The 23,920-nt window shown below is 39.3% G+C and overlaps 1 protein-coding gene across 4 annotated transcripts in view; it reads right to left on the reverse strand.

Moving 5' to 3' along the window:
• Positions 1 to 225: 225 nt before the first annotated feature.
• Gprin3 (GPRIN family member 3) overlaps positions 226 to 23,920 on the reverse strand; it is a 61,997-nt gene continuing 38,302 nt past the window's right edge. For all 4 annotated transcript variants that reach the window (XM_003467472.5, XM_013150100.3, XM_063247271.1 and 1 more), the window contains exon 2: positions 226 to 9,123. In XM_003467472.5, the coding sequence (XP_003467520.2) occupies positions 6,724 to 9,015 (2,292 nt within the window). In that variant the 5' untranslated portion in view covers positions 9,016 to 9,123 and the 3' untranslated portion in view covers positions 226 to 6,723. The remainder of the gene's footprint in view (positions 9,124 to 23,920) is intronic.

Consider the following 23,920-nt stretch of genomic DNA (forward strand, 5'->3'; position numbering starts at 1 on the left):
AGAAAATGTGTGAGAAATATAATTCATACCAGTGGTCAAAGAACTGACCTTACTTGTGACTAATGGCATGGATAATTAGCCCTAGCATATTTAGTAATTTGCCACTGTACTGATTATTATATTCAGCCTTTGTGATAAGTATGTTATCTATTCTCAGATGAAAAAGAGACAAGACAGACAACCAGACCCTTATGACCTTCAAAAATGAAAAGACAAATTCCCAAATACACATGCACACTTTTGTTGGCTTTATTCACTTTTGTACATGTGCCTACTGGATGATGGGAATTGGCCTTTAAATGAGATACAGCATGTTATTTTTCTACACATAAAAATAGCAAATTGATTACTCACAGACTGTACACACTTACATAATTTACTGACATACCACAACCAACTACAGTATTATGCACAACGTAATATTGCTCACACTTTAGTACAGCAGAGATAAATACAGTTAGAAGTTTAACAATTGCTAGTACATGTTTTTCTTGAATTTCAGGCCATCTAGAACTTTCTCAACTTTCAAAACATATCTCTGGATGCCCTTAAACTAAGAATTGGTCTCTTCTCTCCTCCAGGGGTTAAAGGGTAGGTCTATAATACTGTAATCTTCCGATTCACCTGCTTCATTTTAAGACAGGTAGAAAAAGTGTTTACTCAAAAATGCGGTCCAAAGTACTAAGAAATCTAAAGTCATTAAGGATGACTTTCTACTCATTCAATAGTTTTCTTTACATAGAGCTTTAACATGTTATTGAGAGCAATGATTTGAATCAGAAATTGCTTAAGTGCTAACATTTATTTTCTAAAAAAGAGAATTTAATTTTTAAAGTAACAAAGAGTAGTAATACTAGCAGCAATGTTTAAAAAAGTAAGTTATACTTTTCTCCAGAGACAAATTGATGACAGCTTCACATTTAAGAGAACAAGAAGAATGTGAGTCTCTTCCATTATCGCTCCCTAACACATTTTCATTACTATTGTATCTCATAATTATCATCGTACTGGTTGATGGTAAGTATCTCTCCCTGAAGTGTAAAATATGGGATTCTAATTTCTACTATTTTTCAGCCAATTAATTTTGAGCTTGAACCCAGAAAGATGCTTGATGAAGAACTGGTATTTAGAAATGACCACCTGGAGCATCATTTTCTGTAAGGCAATGAGGCCCCTTTTGATACAATTTCTTGAGTTTTCATAATTTTACAGTTGGAAGCCTGTTTTTTTGTAGCCAAGGTTGGGAATCCTCTGGGCAGAGTTAGGTGAATTGCTTTGTAATATGTTAGCGTCCAGGAAGAGTAATTACTATAAGCTTAACCCCTTTACTCAACAAAATTTCTGCTGAAGCTTTCTTGACTTTTAAGATAGCAAAGGTTTTAGTGGCTCTCTTCTTTCCTGGTTAGCATGAAAGCAGAGATTTTACCTGTGTCTCTGCTTATGCTCACCACTATTGCTTCTTCTTACGAAGCTCCTAAACACATTTTTTTCTTCCAACAAGAAAACAGAAATTATACCTTTGCTTATTTTATCCTCTGGGTTGTAGTCAGTCTTCACAGAGCAAACCACAATTATATAATGGTGTGCCTGTTAGATGCACTTGCTGGTATATCGGCCTTGTTTTTGGCACATTATTGCTTGGCTTTAATTTCATATTCAACAGTCTTTATTCTCATGATTAATGTCTGAGATATCTGGATCTTTAAAAAGCTGTAAATAATATCTCGTTGCACCATTCTGGCCCCCACCGTCATTTCACCAAGTCTCATGGTTATTTCAGTGTCCTTCATAATTATTGTCACCTTAATTTTTCTAACAGCCAAAAGTTATGTTTCAGGATTTTGTTTGTTTCCATCTACCTATATGTACAGATGTACTGGATTTACTTTGAGAGAGGTTATTTGGTTGTGGCAAGTGAGTAGTTTAGCTGGTGAGTGTTCACAGTTAAAGTAGCTGTAATGACTTCTGGCAGATGCCACTGATTACTTATGAAACAGAATTTTTCCATCTCAATTCATCTTCATTTACATCCTTGGTCATTGTAAACCAAATCTATTTTATTTCTGTAGCCAAGGAGAAGTTTTTTTTTTTTTTTCTGAGAGTACAATAATGTCCATGGAGGTCTGTTTCAGTATTAATAAGACTGTTTTTCTCCTTTTGCAAAAAATAAAAAATAAAAAAAAGGATGTCCAAAATTGTGCAGTCATTCTTAACCACGCGTGTCTGCACAGATGACATTTATAATTACTCAGTCAGTTGCAGAATTTCATTAAGAAGGATAGAGTTACAAGGATGGGTGAGAGATTCAGTAAATTGCCTGTTATTTGCTGGGCGGCAGCAGCTGACCTGCATTTGGAGAGTCAGCCGAAAGGGTCACATATGACAAGGAACACTGCTCACCACAGAAAACAAAATGCTCGGCTATAAATGTGGAATGGCAAACACTGAAGCGGACATGGACAAGACTGATTCACTGTGTATACAAACCGGGGTGGGGACGAGGTGGTCAGCTCCGAGTTCACTGTGCTCTTATCACAGAGGGAAATTCACAGGCTTCATTTCTCAAACACCACATAGGACAAAGCAGGAGAGAGTAAACAGCCGCATCTCCATGGCAGCATTGTAGATAATTAGTAAATCAGTCAGGTAGAAGTCTACACAAGGTTACAAAGTGCCCAGTTTTGCAATAAAAACACATGTACATATATGCAAACCTTATCCTACTGTATTGTTTTTTTTATGCTGATTCTGAAAAAAGTAGGCAAGGGATATGGTGAATTATGTGGTAATAGGAGCAGACAACTTTTTTTTTAACACTTTAAAATATATAGGAGGAAGAGAAGACAATAGTTTCTCACATTTTGGCAGCAAACGGTATGAGTGAATATAGCAAAGGCCAGATAATTTATGTCAGCAGTATACTTATATATACTTATATATATCCTGTAATGAAATTTTAAAGTCATAACGTTTTTTATTCTTTGCGTGGTATATACAACTATTCCCAGAATGATGGGGATTCTCTAAAATGAAAGGAATAACATTAGAATAAACTGGGGATAGTAAAACCTCAATAATCTGGGATACTTTCTCTTTTTTTTCTTTCTTTCTTTTCTTTTTTTTTTTTTTTTTAAGACAGGGTCTTGCTTTGCAGTTCTGATTGGCCTTAGGCTCACTTTGTAGCCCAGGCTGGTTTTGAACTTGTCACAATCTGCCTGCCTCAGCCTCCCAAGTGCTGGGATTATAGGAGTGCGCCATTACACCTGGCATAAATTTTCTCTTCTTACTAATTTAAGACATCAGGATCCTGTTAAGAATTTGGTTTCAAAATTCAACCTTTAGGTTATATGTTTGACATATAACCTGTAGACTCAGTCCAATTTATTTGAATTTTGATGTTTAACCTATACTGTTATCCAAAAATAACAAATATCAGATGATAACAAAGGTTAAAACATTAACCAAGACCAAATTACATTTAATATTGCTGAACTTATCATGGTAGAAAAATATATTAACATACTTCATAAATAATTCACTTTAGACACAAATAAAAAGATTTATGGTTAACCTTGAGTTAAAATCTTCAGTTTAGGTATAATCAGGATTTTACCATATGCAAGGTAGCTGGTCTATGGCATCAAGACCTAATCCAAAATGACAAAATTAGAAAAGCATTCAAGATAAACACATGGTAGCTGAAACTATAGTATTTTTTGTGGTCCTGAAAATAGAATAATGGATATTTAAAAATTTCTGATATTTACTTGGTAAGTGGCATAACACCTTCACATTGTAAATGTTGAGCGATCTCCCCATATATTGAAGTCTCACTACTTTTATTATTGGGTTAAGAACTATATCTTGATTTAATAAAGTATTTCTTTCTATATCTTGATTTAATAAAGTATTTCTTACATATATTTTAGAAACAAAGATACATTAAAAAGGACAAAGTCATATGCAAAAGCTATTAGGGGAAACCAAATGACTTTCAACTCAATATGTGCAATGTAGGTAAAGCAAGGAAAAACTAAGGAAGCTCATAGGCCCTGCCAGGCAAGTGACTCTGCAAATTCCTTGCTGAATGAACCCAAGGGAAGAAACACTCATAATGTGCTAAACTTGTGATGCTGTCGAAGACTGAAGTGAAAGAAAAATGTCAAATAAGCATTTATTGTCAAAACAGTATCTTAAATAGGTTTCTATCTTATTTAATCCATTTGATGATCTATTTCTACAAGCTGTTAGTTCTGTAAGGTTCAATAAACAACACAACAAGAAAGGTTTTGTTCTATTTTGTGACAGTTTCTAGGGTGTTGTAGAAGTTAAGAATTTAGTTGTAGCACCAAAGAAAACCAAACTTACTAACATCAAGGAATTTTTTCTTGAAGATTTCATTTGAGAGGCACAACTGTATCAAATGAGTAGTTTTGATTTACTTAATGTGGTGTAAATGCCTACAACTCTCTTTAGGCCTCTGATTCAAATAACTATTTATAAATCAGGTGATTACTTTAAACTCATGACAATAAATATTATTGCTGGATGCTGAATTCTTTCTTCTCTGTTTTAATGAGGAACATCCTGTTCTAGCTACTTCACAGCGGAGGATTACCTGGGGCCCGCCCATCTGGAGTGGGCCTGTTGACAGCTGCCCCTGTGTACACAAGGTGGACCGTGTGTGTACACAGCATGTGTGTCAGCCAGGCTGGAGACAGCCCAAGAGTGAGAGAGAAAAGACAGATTATGTCCTCATAAAGGCATCTGAGAAAGATGGGTACTTCAGTCCAAAAGAGAGTTTTAAACCAAATCTCTAATCATTAATAGTAATTTGATTGGTAATTTGATGGTAATTTCTACTTTAGATAGCATTCTTAATAGAGGCCAATTAGTAAGAAACTGAAAAATGTGCCTTATTATACAATTCATTATAAGTTCCAGATATAACAACTGTAATTACCATTCTCTGGCTGTGAGAATGCTGTCAATGCTGTCACTGTGTCTACTTATGCAGGCTGCATATACAGTTAAATTGCTTTGCAAGAAATCAAAGCCATTTTATTAATTTGGGTTGGTCCCAGTGTAGCTTGTGGTGTAAAGTTCAGGTATGATGCTTTTTCCCCCCTCTTTGAGTTGAAGAAAAAAAGAAAAACCAAAACAGACATCGTGAACTGATGGTACCAATGGCATTTGAGTCTCTGAAGCAAATAAAACATGGTCAGGTCCTCTTGGCTGGCCCACTGGGGGAATGAATTCATTCACCGCCAACATTTAAGTGTTTTACATGCAAGATGGAGCCCAGGGATCTCACTGCAATGACTCCAGAAAGAGAAGTCTTTCTAGTGCTTTGGCTCACCCCGCTTTTGTCTAGTACTCCACCCCGCACGCTGCTGTTGGTCGCCAGCCTGGGCAGGCACTCCTCAGTCCCTGGGACACCCTCCTTGTCTGGAGATTAAGGCAAGCTAAGCTCCAGCAGATGCCTGTGTCTATGTTCTCAGGGGACATGGGCCCACTCAAAGCTCCAAGTATGGTTTCTTAAAACTGTTCCGCAGATGAAGGCTGAGGTATGACAATGTTTCTGTTAATTTCAATACATTTCCAAAAATTACCTTTCCAGTCCCGATCATAGACACATGCAATTCAATGATATCTGTCTCATCTGAGGAAGCCTGTGTTCCATTTGGGGTTGATTACATTTGTTACTAAAAGCTATTGAACCAAATCAAAAGAGAAACACAAATTTTATGCTGTTTACAGGAGTTCAGATTTAATCTATTGTTTCTATTACTCATGAGGTCTGCCTAATTGACACAGAAGAAACTGTTTGGTAATCTGCTATTTATTATTTTTATCAGAATGGTAATATTCTCAGTAGAATATTTCAGGATAATATAACATTGGCTATTATGCCTAATTTTATGACTCTTTTCAAGAATCCAGTTCCATATATTTTCTCTGGGGTAAGAAAATAGGAATTTAATTTGTTCAGAATCACAGAATCATTTCACCTTTTGCACAGGCACATGTGTACATATAAATCCATGTTTGATGTTGATTGTGTTCATATTCAAAAGTTCAGTTAATTTTCCTAATATTACTTTCTTACATGTATAACAAGGTTTATAAAAAGGGTTGCTGCAGAAATTTACAAATGCTAATTCATATTTGGTATTTTATACATTTAAATACTTTTATTTACTGACATCTGGCCAGGAATATATCAAATTTGTTTCAACTGTATTTCACTATGGTTCTTATCACCTACTTAAATTTTGTGTGGTCACAACATTCTTACTGTAACAGAACTACAAAGTGTAAGATTTTGTGAGTAGTGTTTTTTTTTTTTTTTAAATATAAAGCAAAGATTTTTAATGGAAGTACCATCATGTGATAAATTGAGGCAGGAGTAAAAACCAACACATGTATAAGGGCAATGTTATTTCTATAAGCAACATGATATATTTTTTACAGCCCCCTGAATATTATTTTCACTTAATTAAGGTTGAAAACCTTCAGTGAAGCTTGCTTTTCTTCTCTTGCTCTTTTAGATTGAGATGGCATTTTAATTTATAGACCTTCAGTAGAAGGGCACAACAATTTTTAAAGCAAGTCGTTATGGGTAACACTTGCTCTTCCTTCCTGGCCTCTCAGAGGGAAGCTAAGTAAGCTTTGCATGGCTGGACACACATGAACACCGCAGACGCATCCTCGGGCTCCCCTTCAATCTAACACTGCAGAAGGAGCAGGACGGACACAGCAGTTGGGGCGACGAAAGTTCCGCAGCATGGACTGGAAAACACTCTGCTGTCTGCCTTTGAGCTTCTTATTTGAAGAAGTGTCTGAGGAAATCGATCTCCGGGCCTGATCGCCTTGTGTTTTGATTAATTTCTCCTGTTCCTTAATTTGTCTTTGTAAGTGGTTCTGGATGGCGATTCCCAGGGACTCCGGGTCCAGGGAGGCACCATACACCTCCCAGGTCATGCCCTGCTCATCCCACACCACGTCCCTGACGCGCTTGGACTGTTTCAGCTTGGAGTCTGAGCTCAGCTGCTTTTTCTTTTCTCCTGGCGTGAGCCCCACTTGAGCAGCAGCCGCTGTCACATTAAGCTTTTGCTCTTTGAGGAACTCGCTGACCCGGCTGGCCCGGCGTGGGCTGGCTTTGACCGAACGAGAAGGGGTCCTCTTGCCAGAGCCTGGGCTGGAGTCCCCCATGGAATCGGACGGCAGGCTCAGGCTCGTTGCTGTCTTGGTCTGCCTGTGGTCTTCTGAGATGCCCTCCTGATTCTTCTTCAGTGGGGAGGGCGTGGGTCCCGTGTCTCCATTTTCTTGGGATTTAGGATTAAGCAGTAGTGTCTTGGCATCCACAGCACTGGTGCCGACAGGCTCTTGCTGTTTTACTATCTGAGGAGATTCAGACTTCCTCTCCTTTGAACCTCCTTTATTAGTGGGTTCCAAACGCCTGGACTGGTCATCTTTACTGGTGCGTGAGTCAGACTGTTTGCAATTTATGCCTATTTTGTGATCATTTGTAGTTTTCACTACCAACTCAGAAAGCTTGGTTTCAAATTTTTCCAAACCATAACTACTTTCAGCTTCACTGCTTGCGATGCTGGAAACCTGGTCTATGGGGTTAGATTTCAGGGAGCCAGAATCAGTACCTGAAAGTTGTCTAGAGTCTGGTTCTTCCCTGGCTAGGGTCATTCCTGCTGACTTCCCATCCTCTTTACACATATCCTGGGCGTGGCTGCAGGCCATGTTGATTGATGTAGTTTTAAGAACTTCCTCAGGTAGGGTCATTGGTTTATGTTCCCCTTGGACAGATGCAGAAACAGCCTCAGCTTCCGGGATGTGCACCTGTGGCATAGTGCCAGGGCACTGATCTGGTTCCTGGAGTGCTGACACGCTGTTAGAGAGCTCGAACACATGGCTCCTATTGCCGCTGCCATGGCAAATGACATGGAGTTGCTCTTGTTCCAAAAGCTCAGGGGCAGGAACTTCCTTTAAGAATGCAGTAAGGATGCTGGGGCTGGTGGAGACAGATCTGCTCTCAACACTCGCCACTGCCTGCACCTCTGCATCCTGCTGGCCCCTGCTGGGGACTGCCTTAATCTCACTTTCTACTTGGCTGGTCATCGTGCTGGCTTCTTTGAACTTTGACAACTCATATGCTGGCAATGGCTGCTTCTTTGGATCTGGAGGACATGTCAAACCTTTGCTAGTGAGGTGGGGTAGATAAGATGTCACAGATGTCATACCTTGGCTGTCTGAGGGGGCAGTGGCAGGGGGCTCTTTGTTTTCTGAACATCCATCTTCTCTTGCTGGGGGTGCACAGGTCCTTGCCGTGGAGTCACAGAAGGCTTGCTGTCCTTTGTCTTCTTGTCCACCTGCAGGAGAGGATGAAGGACTAAACCCCATGGCTATGGAACTTGGAGTCTGTGCCATTCCCTGTATGATTTCTTCAGAAGAAAAACCACAGAGCCCTCCTTTGCTGCAGCCACTGGTTCCCAGTACAGGACAGCTTGACCTCTCAAGTTGTTCTCCATTTGGGGTTTTCTGTGATGTTACCAAGGGTTCTTCAGGTGCACTGGGTTGATGACCTGGGGTGGCCTGGTGAGTGTGTTGGTGGGCTGGCATTGTCAGTGGTGTGTGTATCAGATCTTTTCCACCTATAGGACTTGGGGCTGGTGCTATGGGCTCACTGCTTCCTGACAGTTGGGAATCACCAGGAGAGTTGTGTGTGGGAGATGCCTTGTCTACCTCATTAAAGACACCAGGAGAAGACATGTCTGGCTGGGAGGTGTCATGCTCAAAAGCCTGCATCAGAGCCCTGGCAGCTGCTCTGGGATGGAGGCTGGATTCCGTGGAGGAGCCTTCAAGGCCATTGGTGCCTTTAGCCAGGTGAGTCTGTTGGTGCTGGGCTGAGGCAGCCTGCAGCTCTCCAGCCTCTTCCTTTCCAGCAGCTGCAGTCAGGGAAACTTTTGTGGATCTCAGAGGGTCAGGTACAGTCCCCATGGAATTTTTCTCGAAGGACTCGCTCTCCCTTGAGTAGTGTTTCTACTGGGAATTGGTCAGAACTCAGGGTAAAGATGCAGTCAGGGATGATTCTTCGGAATAACCAGCCTGGGAATCAGAAAAATAGTGCCATTAATATGATACATCATAGAACTAGTAGTATAGCAAATTGCCATTTTTATAAGATAACATAAACACATTAAAACTTTTATTTTCAATTTGTTGATGGAAAATAGACCGTGGGAAGAAAGATTTTGAAAAAAATTTAATTTTACAACCATTATTTTGATATATTAATTTCTGCTTGCATATCACTGCTATCTAGAAATAGATTTTAATGTAAGCACCTATATTTGATAAATGCCTCAAAGGTCATTTGTGTAATCCAATTTGCCAGAAATTGGAATATCTTGTAAAGATACAGTAAATAAATCAGTAAGTACTGAAGTAGACCTGAACAGATAAATAGTAACTGAAATAGAATATTAAGAAACAGACCCAAAATAAAGGAGGATTTAAGACACGATAAAAGAAGTTTTTCACTTTAGTGACAAAGTATGGGTTATTTAAAATAAGAGGATAGTAAACTGTTCATCTGGAAAAACAAAACAAAGCAAATTAGATTTTATTTTATACCAGTTCCAGAGTAAAGTTAGATGGATCCAAGGTCAAACAGTAAAATAGATAAACCTAAAACCATGTAAGAAAATCTAGAAACCATCAGGATAATCCAGGGGAAGGGGTGAGTGGCTTTTTTTTTGATGAGGCAGAAACTATATTAGAAAATTTGACTGAAATGCAAAACTTTTGCATGGAAAAAGATACAATGAAAATAAAATAGATTAGATAAAATAGAGAAAAAATGTTCTATGTCATAGAGGACAAGAAAAATATCTATAACATAGGAAGAACTCTTAAAAATTAAAAGGAAACCTTTCTATTGGAAAAAAACCCATGAAGAGCATGAAAATGCAGCTTACACACTGAGAAATTAAAATAACCAGCAGGTTTGTGTAAAGGAGATTAAATTCTTCTGTATCAAATAAGCACAAATTAACAGTGAAGTCTTTCTTTACAACAATTGAACTTGTAAAAAGTGTAAGAAAAGACAACACTATGGTCTAAGAAGCCCTATTTAGAGAATTTTTATTAATTTTAAGAACATATGTGTATCGCTACAGCTTTGTTGAGGAAGGAGTTTATTTTTTAAAATTAAAAATGCAAAGGCTGTGCATGGTGGTGCATGTCTGTAATCCAGTACTTGGAAGACTGAGGCAGGAGGATCACTGGGAGTATGAGGCCAGCCTGGGTTACAAAGTGAGCTCAAGATCATCTTGAACTTCATAGTGAGACCCTGTCTCAAAAAGACAGACAAACAAACAAACAATAAATATACATTTCTTTGACCCAGTGGCACCAAGTCTTATCAACAGAAATAAAATACCAGCATGTATAGATATGAGGATAAGTATATTTGTTTAAGTACTACTTATAGAAGCAAAACTAGAAGCAAATCAATCCTCATGGAGGATTGCTGGGGTGAATAAGGAGAATGCTGGGGTGTATCATGACATATTCCTACTATCACATATTAAGCAACTATTACAATAAATAACTAGTTAGACTCTGGCTTTTCACTTGGCAAGGATTTCTCCAACACATGGTTTAGTAAGGTGTAGGAAAGACTATACATTTTCAGTTTTGTAAAACGTTAACCTAAAACACTTCATGTGCTTATGTACGTATGAAACAGATGGGTTTGTATGTGATTGTATAAATTCTAAACACATTAAGAATGGGGTATATTATTATATGAGAGTGATGAATTGGAGACTGGGTGAGGAGATGGAGGTACGCAAAAGTGAGATAAAGTTTTGCAAATCTGTTCACTATCATCTGGGATTTACACTTAAGGTATATGGATAAAATAATGGATGAATGTACTTAAACAGTATCTGTATCATTGTAGGCTATATTACTTCAGGCTAATCATTTAATTTTTCTGGACCTCAAATTAACTCATTGGCACAATGGATTATATGACTATTAAGACTTTTCTATCTCTAGCATTCAAGTGATGGATAGTATCAAACCGTATTATCAGCTCAGGCTATAGAAGGCCAAAATAAAGCAGTCAATCTGGGCAGGCCCAGACTTTAAAAATGCATTTTAAAAAATGTTATTTGACTGCTCTACTATGACATGATTTCTAATGGTGAATTGAACTTATTTTCTCCCACAAACTGGTGCATCTGGTTCAGTATTCTTATTAAGGGGTTGACTATTTTCCTATCCCTGGTCTTGACTGCTTTCTGCTCATTCAAACTAAGCTTCTAGGTTTTGATTGTGTTTTTCTTTACTTGAATTTTACCTTGCAGTCACTTTCTGTGCCCACAGTGAAAATCTTTGCTTTCCCTTGGCCCTCTCCCACACCACTGTTTACCAAACCTTCCTACAGACATAGTGTCTGCCCGTCTCATTTCCCAAAACCCTACCAGTCTTCAAGGCTCCACTCGAACCAAACTTCTTTTTGAAGCCCTCTAAAGCCTTCAAGTTAAAGTTTATTTCAAAAAACAAAAACAAAGAAAACATAGCACCTTGCTGGGCACGGTGGTGCACACCGGTAATCCCAGCACTAAGGAGGTTGAGGCAGGAAAATCACCCTGAGTTCAAGGCCAGCCCAGGCAACATATTGAGTTCAAGGCCAGCCTGAAATGCATAGTGAGTTTTATCTCAAAAACAAAAAACAAACAGCTCCTGCAAATTGGTTGTCTTTATCCTTTGTATTATAATTTTCATGACTGTTTTGTACCATTATTACTTGCATAAATGCCCCATATATTCACAACCATGGCAAGACCTAGAAGGGAAGGGGAAAAGTTCTTTTTTGTTTACCTCATAGGATGTGGAGCAGGGTCTATGTAAAAAAGTTGATCCTTTTCCTCTGAAATAACCATTGTTAAAGCCCTGCCAAATTCTGAACTAATAGGAAATTTTAATGCATGACATGAAATATTAATAAAAACACAATTGTTTTTAGAAGAAAATGATAGTATCTTATTTATTAAACTGTGTATATCTGTTATTCAGGTTTAGACGGTTAAACCAAGACTGGACATCTGGCAGGCACCCTAAAGCTAAGAGTGCAACCTGTCCTTGTGTTGAGGAGCTGGAGCCAAGAAATCTAGTTTGCCAGATAGGACTGTAAAATATGAATGGCCCAAAGTTCAGCAACGGAAAGTTAAAAGATTTCGGTGAAGAGGACTTCATAAAATTCTCAGAACTCATTTGATGAGTTTATTTCTATTTCCCACCCACAGCTGAGTATGGCAGTTTAACTTTGAAAGCATTTTTAATTTTGTTTTGTTAATAGAAGTCGAATTATCCATCAATGCAAGAAGAAAAGTCCAGATTTTTTGACTAGCACCTGTTAACTTGCAATCTCTTAATTTATTAGTAAGTTAAAAAATCAACATAAGTCTCAAACATAGCTGCTAATGGAATCATCACAGCATCTCCATTAGTCCAGAGAGACTTCCCCAAGCTCTCAATGCACTCCCCAGCCCCTTTCCTCCACCAAATAGTAGAAGTCTGTGAGCTGAGCAGATTTTCTAAGTGCGATTACTTGGTTAGGTGTCTACATTTTTATTAGCAAAGAGAGCTCATTATGATAAGATTTAATAACTTCCAACAGTGAGGATGGGCCTTGAGCCCATAAGAGAAATAAATCAGTCATACAAATAATATCACAAGGTTTCTCTTAAAGGAGAAATTTCAAATATGAATAAAGAGCAAACTAAAAGATAATAAGTATATTTTTTTCAAATGAGAAGAGGAACAAGAGATAGAGGAAGGGGAAGGAAAGAGGGAAAGGGGATGGAAAGTTAAAGAAAAAAGTGGGAGTAGAGCTTTTGTAAACGGGAAGGAGACCAAGAGTTGGAAGGGGCAGGAAGAGATGGGAATGGTAGGGGCAAAAGAGAATTAAATCTTGTTAGGCACATGTGCCAGCTCACCATGATAAGCACATGTATCCCAAAACTGCACCAATACAAACAAACAAAATTAAAATGAGGTTGCACATGGCTGTCCCTCAGGCTGAATAAACGCTTGCTGCAGAGGGTGTGTGTGTGTGTGTGTGTGTGTGTGTGTGTGTGTGTGTGTGTGTGTGCCTGTGTGTCCTGCATGGTTTCTCTCCCCTTTCCTTATCCTCTCCTCCTCTTCCTTTCCTCTTTCCCTTCTTTCTTTTTCAAACCGAAGAGATCCTTCATAAAAACTCAGATTTTTTTTCCTTTTTGCTTCTATTTGCGTTTTCTAGATGGCGATGACTAGGCACAGACTCACCATGTGTCTGGAGACTTGGGGCCCTGCTTGACTCATTACCCTGAGGAGAGGCCTGTGTGCAGCTTAAAATTAGAGTCTTGATTTAAAGTGTTGACAGAGTAGACACCCAGCCTACTTGCAAGGGCAGTTTGGCCATGTGCTCAAGGTCATGGGTTCAGGGGCAGCCTCCTCAGGGTGGAATATCAGTTCTACTTTCCAGCTCTGTCTCTGTATGCCCAGGTAAGTAAGTAACCTCTAGGGCCCCAGTTTCATCCATAAATCAAAGATAATAACCATGCACTGCCTCGCTGGGTTTTTATGAGGAATAGGTTTAGCATTTAGAACAAAGAACACCGTGGTACACATTAAGCACTGTTCTTTTAAAAACCTCAATATTGAAACTGTAATCTGTGTTAAAAATGATTCTGACACTTATTAAAGTGGTAAGGAAGACTTTATTCAGGACTATAGTGGGGGAGAGAATGGGTTCAAATCCAAATACAACAAAAGTAAGAACTGATAGCCAAAGAGTGGGTTGAGGACATCAGTAGACGGACAATTACTGAGGAGGAGGATAAATTAAAGGTAGGAAATGTCTTGCTAAACCATGTAAGAAGATTTTTGCTTATGGGAGACCAAGCTGGCCAGATGTCAAGGATGGGGGATTTTCTCTAAACTGATTCAATGGGGCTCCAAGGATGGCATGAAGGTCAAAGTCAAGGCGAAGGAGTGGGAAGAGAGCTCAGAGGAGTGTGGCTGATGTTTGGTGAGGGAGAGATTCTGTGTCACCTGTGCATCAAATAATGATTTTTCTTGGAAAACTCTGTAGCTTTAAAATGCCTCCCGACTTGCGCATACATTGCACAGAAGCTACAGGTATCTCAGGGTAAGTCTGTCTATATAATGGAATTGCACCCTGGATAGCACCTTCCTTTGGTATTTCTAGCATTTCTAGCAGAAATTTAAAGCCCTGCAATAGCAGTGTAGTAATGGTGCGGGGTTAACATGGTCTGCCTTTCTAGGGAAGGCCCAGGGAATGAGGGACCCATCCAAGGCTGAATAACCACTGCTGAGCTGAATTCTAGTGCACATGCTCTCTATTACCTGTAACTACAGAAAGAAGGTTAAAAGAAAGAAAGAAAAAGGAAGGAGTGAAGAAAAAGAAAGGAAAAAAGAAAAAAAAAAAAGAAAGAATGGAAAGAGGGAGGGAGAAAGGAAGGGACATACTTCCTGAGGAGAGAAAGCCTTCTTGAGTCACATCTCAGAGGAGAATAGGTGGCACTAGTGTCATTCATAACTGGTCAGTTTATGAAAAGCCTGCCCTGTTGACAGTTGACACTACCAGCTCTCATTCTGAAAATAGTGGGTTCCATGATAGCACTATACTGCCTATTTTTGTGACAGACATGGACATGTAATGAAACAGGCAGCAGGGACTCTCAGCCCTTGTGACCTGCTCCAAAGCTATTGTGTTGGGCAAAGCATCAGGCAGAAGGAATAGAGCGCTTGGTGGCCTGAGACCAGTGGGGCGCTGAAGTACTGCAGGTTGTACCGATGATGATATGCATTGCTACACGTGCGCCCAGGATGGCATCGCATTTCTTTCCTGATTCCAGGGCCCTCAGCAAGCACCCAGGGATCCTAAACCAGATTTCAGTGTTTGGATGGCTGATGCAGAGGACAGAAACAAGAGGCAAGATATGGTTAGTCTTCAAGAGAAAGCTAAAGTCATCTTCTCCCTGTTCAATCAGGTCTTAAAGGAGAGGTGATTCAATCCCAAAAAACACCACCGGCTGGGAAGAGCAATTCCTTCTACCTTTTGGAAACTCCTAACAGCTTCTGAAATGGACTTGCCAGAGATGTGATCTGAAAGACAGCTTCTTTCCTTCACATTGTGGCTAAGGCAAATTCAAAGGACTCAAGAGAGAATAAGATTAATTTGCTTAGTAGATGATGAGCCACCTTCATTAGAGAAGGTAACTAAATAAAGAAAACTAAATATTTTAACTATCTCTTCTGAATAAGTGTTCAAATAAAATGTACACATTCATATAAAATGAAAGAAAAGACTCATAAGAAACAAGACACATAATTTATTCTTGTGTTATTCTTTTTTTTGTTCAATCCTTTCTAGAAAAATGCCAGTAAGGCACTGTACCTTGCTGAATTCTACTGTCGCCTGGACTGGACAATAGTCAGGAGATTGAGAAAAGTTCTATAAGAACGGGGCATTGTGGCTCATGCTTGTAATCCCAGCACTCTAGAAGACTGTGAGCTCAAGGCCAGCCTGGGCAATTTAGCTAGATCTTGTTTACAAAATAAAATCTGAAAAAGAGCTGGAGTTGTAGTTCAGTGGTAAGGTGCCACTGAGCTTGATCCCTGGTAACACACACACACACACACACACACACACACACACACACACAGCCACTCACAAATACATACATACACACACAACCTTTAAGAAGTATAAAGCCTCCAAATATTCTCCCTGTTTCATCAAAAGCAACTTGAGCGGTATATTTTAAAGTCCCAACAGCAGAGCTGGTTCATTCAGCCCAGTGAGCATTTATTGGTTGCTTCCTATATACTGTGTGGAACTCATTTCATCCTCAACAATTCCTGAGGTACCTCCCTTTACAGATCTGAAGTTCAAGTAAGTGTTATGGAGCAGATTTCAACCCAGACCATCTGGCTCCTGATCAGTGCTGCTAATCTGTTTGACACAGTGGGGAGAGAGATGCTTTGTGTGGAGCCAGTGCAGTGACTTGGGCAAGAACCAGCATCAGGTCACAGGAGCAACAGAACACCCTGTCAAGGATTGTTGAGAAAAATCAGCCTCTATACATTTCCAATTTAAGAGGTAAATTAACCAATTTGGAAACCTTTGCTCTTCGTAGTAGCTAATCCAATTTAGGTAATTTCAGAGCCACAGACTTCTGTGAAACTGCCGAAAACTGACCCCCTATCTAGAGATATATTTGTGTGTGTGCACACCTCTGTTTACAGGTAATTTTAGGACTTTTATGTCTGGCAGAAGGAGGAAAATGTTTTTTGCCTGTTTCTTTCCTAGATTCTCTGGGTGGGGAAATCCTTCTAGATTCCCTGACAGATCTTGAACCAACAAAAGACAGATTATCAAGAGAAAAGCCTAAGCATGACACAGGGGGCTTCCTCAAAAAAAGGGAGAGTTAAAGAAAAGGCTAAGCCTGAGTGTTTCTGCATTAGGTTTGATGAAGGGTGAAAAGTCATGGGAAAATATGACCTCAAAGAAGGAAACTGGGTAAGGGCTGTTCCTGAAACTCTACTGGGAGTCCCCTGGTCTTCAAAGATAAGGAGGCCCCCTTTTCTCCTCTTTCACAGGTGATTCAAGGACTTCCTTCATGGGAGGAGGAGGAGGAAGTCAGAGTCCTTCCTACTTCTCAAATTCCTTCAGCCCAAAGCCAGGCTACCATATTGTGGGGTTGTTTCTCTTCAATCCTGTCACTAGAAATCTTTTCAAGACTGTAGTTCATTAACCTCTTTGTATGGCATCAAAACAGTGTCATAAAATGGAATTTACCTGCCTCAAAGAGTTATGATAAAGCTTATATGAAAGAGAGTGAGTTAAACACTCAGCATGGTGCTTAGAATGCAAGAGAAGCAACCATGAGCTATTTTAAAAATTATTCTTTTGCATAATTTATCTATGAAGACAGCCATATATTTTATATAGCTCACCTTAAGTGGTGCAACATTTCAATAAGTTATTGTAGCTTTTATAAGCCACAGATTAAAGACTATCACTTAAAGAAGGAACAGTTATCTAATATGAAAACAACTATGAGCTCTGTTCTTTTTAGATCAGAACAGATATTTGGGGCCTTTGCCAACAAAGTCAAAGACTTAGATTTTAGTAACTTTGAGAAATTAACTCCTCAGTTTACCTACCTCTGGAAATAATTAATGGTTAAATATAAAATTGGTATTTAAAAATTTCAAGAGTAACTTTTTAAAAAATTTGAACACTTATTCAGAAGAGATAGTTAAAATATTTAGTTTTTTTAATTTAGTTACCTTGTCTAACGAAGGTGGCTCATCATCTACTTGGTTTGCCTGAAAGATATTTAAATCTGAATATTTTCCTCTTTTATTCCAATTGCAAGCTTATTTTAACTGCAGAGTATGCAACAGGATCTCAGAGCTAGATGATGGTTAAATAACCAGCTAATAAAAGTAAACTAAGCAGTTTTGTATTCGCATGTTTTTGCATTTGCATTTTAAAATCTTATGCGAGATATGATCAAAGCTGCTCTGCATCCCAATTTTCTGCAAGGTATATTTAGCACCAGTAATGTACCATTCAGCCTTGCAAACAAGTATTCTTTTTCTTGCTTGCTTCTCCCTGACTTTGCTGATCCTGCTGTCTTGCCCACTGGTTTTTGTTCCATCCCAAGTCTCCAGGCTCTTATTAAAAGCAAGCTTTTCTATTTCCCCTCTAGTGGAAGCAATTTCCAAGTGCAGAGGTGAGCATCAAGGTGGAGACCTCGCTACCTTGAAGGAGGCAGGCTGACAGCTGAGTCTCTGCTCTGTGGCCCCTTGGCTCTTTAATCACATTGAACAATGCTTGGGAAAGTGCAGTAGGCAATGTTTGCAGTAATGGGAGCAGAGGTGAAAAGTGGGTCCTTGGAGTGGGGTGGGGCTCTTTGGCTCCTAAAGAACACAGATAGTGGAGGACAAGCAAAGGAGTGAAGGGCATTCCCTGGCAGCACCTTGGCTCTGCTGTCCTGATGCTGTCAGTGTTGCGTGGGTGTGGCCTGCTTTGCTCATGAGAATGAGTAGGCTGCCAGGGTCAGGATCTTTGGGTTTAAAAAAAAAAGAAAATCTAAGAAACTTTCACTTTCTTGTTTTATAATCCATTAACACTATAGCAGGCTTCACATGTATGGGAAAGTTTTGTTTTTCTGAGAGATTTTGATCTACTTAAAAGAGAAAAGGCAGAATCAGCTGGAAGCTCTAAGTGAGAAAGACAGAATATAATTCAGTGCCTTAATGCAGAGGTAATAAACTACACTTGATAAGATATTCAGATCAGGGAAAAACCCATTTCTAACTCGATTGACATTTCCTACTATTCTATGGGTTAGACTGTATCGGGTCAAATAAAAATTGACATTTGAAGTGAAAAGAAAGGCGAAACAAGCAATGGTAAGGAAAGAACAATCTTTCATTGAAAATAATCCTGTTAGGTCATCCTGAGACAATTATGAAATACTGTTAGCATCCATTCACTCATTTAATAAGCTCGGTGCCTTCTTTGAGCCAGATATTCAAATAGATGTGTTCATGTCTCCAGGGGGCTCTCTGTTCCTCTAAACCATTAAAAAGAACCAGGGTGAGGTAAAAAAGACAATCACTCCTAAATATACTACAGAAGCGGATTCTTCATTTTATTCAGTGCATAGATTAGAGTGCAGAATCCTCAATTCTGTAAGATACCTAACACAGTGGAGATAAAGTAGATATTTATCTAGGATAGTGGTTCTCGCTTTGGCACTATGCACTATTTTTTTTTTCTTTTGTACTGGGGATTGAACTCATGATCCTGCCCTTGCCAGGTAGGTCCTTATGCCACTGAGCTAAATCCCCAGCCCATGGCACTATGAATATTTTGAACAAGATACTTCTTTGTGGAGAGAAAGTGGAGGAGGAGAAGGAGGCACTGTTCTTTGCATTGTAGGGTGAATAGCAGCATCTTTAGCTTCTGGTCATTGAATGCCAGTAGCAGCCTTGCCTCTAGGTGTGGGAATCAAAGGTATTTCCAGACATTGTCAAATGCCTCCTGGCCAAATGTGTTCCTAGGAAAACTGAATCAGGAGGTGAGTGTATTCACCTTTGATGGGAAAAGGTTACCATGAAGACCTGTGAGTGGGTGTAACAGGACCTCTGACAGTGGTACATGACTTAGTAATACATGGTTTTGCTTCCAAGTCAAAGGCACTGCTTTGATATGTTTCTTATGTGAACCCAAATCAGTACAGCCTTCGTAGAAAACAACTTGGAAATACAAGGTCACATGCACTGACTCAGCAATTCCACTCTAGTTACTAATGTTATGGAAATGTGCTAATGGAAAGATGTACAAGGTTACTAGGTATCTAAAATAACAAAAGATCAAAAGCAATTACATGCTCATTAATTCAGTTACAAAAATTGCAGGCATAGTGGTGTACTTGGGAGGCTGAGGCAGGATTGCTGTGAGTTCGAGGCTAGCTTCAGCTACGTAGTGAGTTCAAGGCCAGCCTGACTACATAGCAAGACAGTTTAAAAGAAAATAAATAAGTAAATAAGTGCATAAATAAATAAATAAAGGGACTTCCATGCAACAGAATAGTGAGGTAACTCTTTATGAGTTGATATAGAATAACCACCAAAATACATTTTTAAGTAAATTAAGAACTAAAACAAAACACAAACCCAATAATCAGCAGCAGCAGCAGCAGCAGCAGCTTCATTACCATCTCTTTAAGGCAGGGAACAGTATGTCTATTTGTATTAAAAACGGAAAATAAATACCTTTTTTTGTATTTTGTCTTTTTCCTTTTTATCGGTACTGCGGATCAAACTCAGGACTGCCTGCTTGCAAGGCAGGTGCTTATGCCACTGAGCTAAATCCCTAGCCCCCAGAAAATAAGTACCTTTGCTTATACAGAAAATATTTCTGCAAGAATAAATAAGAAATTACTATCAGAAAGGGGAACTAGATGCTTGGATAGGATGGGTGGAAGATTTTTCATTAAATTTTCATCTGTATTTCTTGAATTTTAAACTATATGAATGTCTTACTGCTTCAAAGATACTGTAAAACTCAAAGGCCAGTGCTAAGATTTCTCTGTCTTTCTCTTTTTTTCCTTCATCTCCCTCCTTTCCTTCTTCCTCCTTTTTCTTCCCCTCTATCCTCCCTTCCCTTCCTCTTTCTTTTTGGTGGCTCTGAACTCAAATTTGTAATCCTCTTGCCTCAGCCTCCCAGAATGGTAGAATTCCGGCCCTGTACTATGGTGTCCTGAAGCTTTTTATTACGGATGATGGATGTTGACAGCCTTTCCAAACTCTGCTTTTTGTTGTGCAGGAAAGTCAACCTGACCGCACAGCTAGATACAGAAACCACAGTTTCTGTATCCATCCTGGTTATCTACAAGCTCTAACCTAGGCAGTGTAAGTATTTGTCAGTGTTATCAGCTGAGAAATGCAGGATAAAGTGATGTCCGCAGGCCACAAAATGAAGGTTTCCTTAAGCTGTTTTTCCCAGACTGTCTGACTCCTGTTTATCAGTTGACCCCGTCTCTCCCGCATTCCTATAGCTCTGGCACTGGATTTTCAAAGTCTTTTTCCTCCAAGTACCATGCCCAAAGATGACTGCAATCGAACTATGACATTTGGTCAAAACATTAAGAAAAAACTTATTTATTATTTATTTACTTTTCTGCCCGTATATTGAGATTTGACTAAATGTCAAGAAAAAATGTGGAAAACATTCTACCAGGCTTACCTGAATTTATCACATCCCATATCAACACCATATCATTTCAGTCAGTCTGTCTCAGTCAATTCTGAAAGCTCACTCTTCACATCTAGCTATATTAACTTTCTAAAACAAATATAACTAAGCACTTCTCTGTGCAAAATTTCAGTGGCTCCCCATTACACATAAAATAGTATGTCTTTGCATAGTTTAAAAAAATGCCCTCACTATCTGATCCATTTCTCTTTAAATACCAATATCCTCTCCCCTCACTTAGAAGACCCTGTGTGTTATTCACTCATCTTACAACGAGCTTTTCAGGAGGGTTGTCATCTTCACACAGAGAAGCAAGCTGAGGCTTGGGAAACTCAGCTCACAATGGCACATTTAGTAAGTATTGGGTTGGAATTCAAAACCAGGTCACCTGATTCCCAAACTCATGTTCTTTACCTCAAAGAGTATAGAATGTGGTAGGGAAGAAAAATGATTTCATGATATTTGCAAACAAAAGATGATACAGATCAGAGGAATAAATTTCATTTTGATAGATTATTCCCTCCCAAGACCTTTTCTGATCATCAATCAGGTACAACCACCCCATCCCTCTTCTACTACAGTAGTTGGCTGATTGATTACTGACCTCGGGGCACTGTGTATGTTCTGCTTCATCTTGGTTCTTTTGTGTCCACCTCTCTCTTTTCCCTGTGTGGGGAAGAAACTTCCAGGCAGAAGCAGAGGCCATGCAATGGCCCTGCAGCAGGAAGTAAGAGCCAGGAGCCTTGCAGAGCTCAGCAAGGCGGTGGTGCCAAGCAAGTACAGCCGGCACAGGTGTGGAACCTGGAGAACTAGGGTGGAGAGGGGCCGGGTGGGGTAGGGTGGAGTGAGGTGGGGGTGGGCAGGGTCTGCATGGGGCTGCTTTATGTGTCTTTTCATTGTCACATCAGGATAGGGGCTCCCAAATGAGGCTACAGATAAGTCACAAATCTTTCGACTTCTGAAGCCCAGTGGTGCTTACTAATTATTCTGTTCTGAGGCACATCTCACTGTTGAAAGTATCCAAACATTTACCCATTCATTGTGAGGACCCAGTATTGACTGTCCCTGGGCTGGGAGGCAAACTCCTGGGGGCCCAGGCCTTGTCTCTGTCTTGCTGGTTGACTACCCTAAGTGCTACCTCAGGAGTACCACCTACTAGGCTCTCAGGAGACAGATGTGGAAGGCCTATTGCTTGCCTCCACACTATACTAGGTGCTAGATTTTTCAGTTAACTTTTACCAAGGCTATCTGAGGATAGAATTTTTCCTAGAAGACATGTATAGGCTAGGAAACCATGTATCCTGGATGTTTTGGAGATGAGTATAGCTCAACTACTGAATTATATGGCCACCATGGGTATGATTATACTGTCTTAGTTTTCATTTAAGAAAGTATGGTTTTAATATAAGCAGATATGTATCAGTGTCATTTTTTGATTGGCTGAGTTAAGATATTTACTATAGAGACAGGACATTTCTAATTCCACACCTCAGTGAGGGCTGATTACAACACTTTTTACTGTCAAAATACTTTGGAGAAAATATAATGTATATATTAATTTATAGAAAAAGGCCCCAAATTAAACAATACATTTTTCAAATTTGCTTTCCAGTCTAGCAATTATATATATTTTCTTGTTAGGATCTGGAACATTTAAAATCATGAGGACTTCATGAAAGTAATAGTGGCTAAGAACATATGCTAATATTGCAAGTTATCGTGGTTTTTGTAAAAAGATAATTGTTACAATAGTTCATTTCCAGTAACATTTGAGCTGAAGCTTATTTACTGTATGATGCTGGGTTTCCTTCCCACCCCCCCCCCCAACCTATCTATAACCCCTTCCTTTTTGGTTGATATAGGACATTATAATTTACTAATATTTTTATACTAGATAATAAAGCAAAATAAAAAGAATCAATATGTTGTTTTTTATTACTTAATTTGCATCGATGTAATATGGTTTGTAGCCAAAATTATATGATAAAAATATTTCTTCTTAAGTTTTATTTTTAAAAATTTTTATTAGTACTTGTTTGCAGTATATAATGATTACATTCATCATGGGGAGTTGGTACGTGTACACAATGCATCTTAATTTTTATGTTTCCCCACACATCTTTTGGTCCTTTTCCCATTTGCCAAGCATCTATCTCCCTGTTTTCTATCATGCATCATTTATTTTGCATAAGATACAAAGACTTTTAAGTTTTTATTATCATGTACTTGTGGTAGGTGATGTCTGTGTTCCTTTGTGTGGTTGGTAGGTGTACACAACAGATCTTCACCTCTTTTTCATCCCCTGCTCCTCCCTTCCTCCTTAAAAAGCTTTGCAGGTGAAGCTGATATGCACAAAGAGTTGAGAAACAACATCATGCAAAGCCATACTCACAGAACACCATATTTTTGCTTATGTAACTGGTGAAGATGACAAACAACCTTCAGTGGTTGCAAAGGTAGGGTGAGGATAGCATTGTCAGTCTGGTTCATGGAGCAAAACTCACTCACGGATTAAAAACATTACAAACACCCACCTCATACCCCTTACCTGTGCCAGTGATTGAACCCCAAACCCAGGTCCTAACCGCTCCTCCCCAGCCCTTTATTTTCTATTTTGAGACAAGATCTTGCCAAGCTATTAAACTGTCCACGTTGGGCTTGAATTTGGTGACCCCTTTTCCTCTGAGTGTTGGGATTACAGGCATGAGCCACCACTGAGTCCTGCTACAAATACTTATATAATTTGTTTCCATACTTGTGCATCTACAAATTGAGCCTGGAAAAGTAAATAAAATAACAGCGACATAAATGAAGTTTCTTTTGGGTTACTGAGTAGGTGCTTCTTCAGTAACCCCTACTGGCTTATCATCCCCTATGTGGCCCAGGACTCAGAGATTCCTGGCCACAGTCAGACCCCTCTCTGAGGCTGCTGTCATTAATGCTGTACAAATACCAAGATGCGGGGCTCTTCTGAACTTACTTATTGTCCATTCTTGTTCTGCTCACCACATAATCTGGCCACAATCATATTACGCAAATGGAGCAGAA

Source organism: Cavia porcellus, unplaced genomic scaffold, assembly GCF_034190915.1.
Source record: "Cavia porcellus strain 051 isolate PalLab524CR breed Dunkin Hartley unplaced genomic scaffold, mCavPor4.1 scaffold_4, whole genome shotgun sequence".
NCBI classification, from domain to species: domain Eukaryota; kingdom Metazoa; phylum Chordata; class Mammalia; order Rodentia; family Caviidae; genus Cavia; species Cavia porcellus.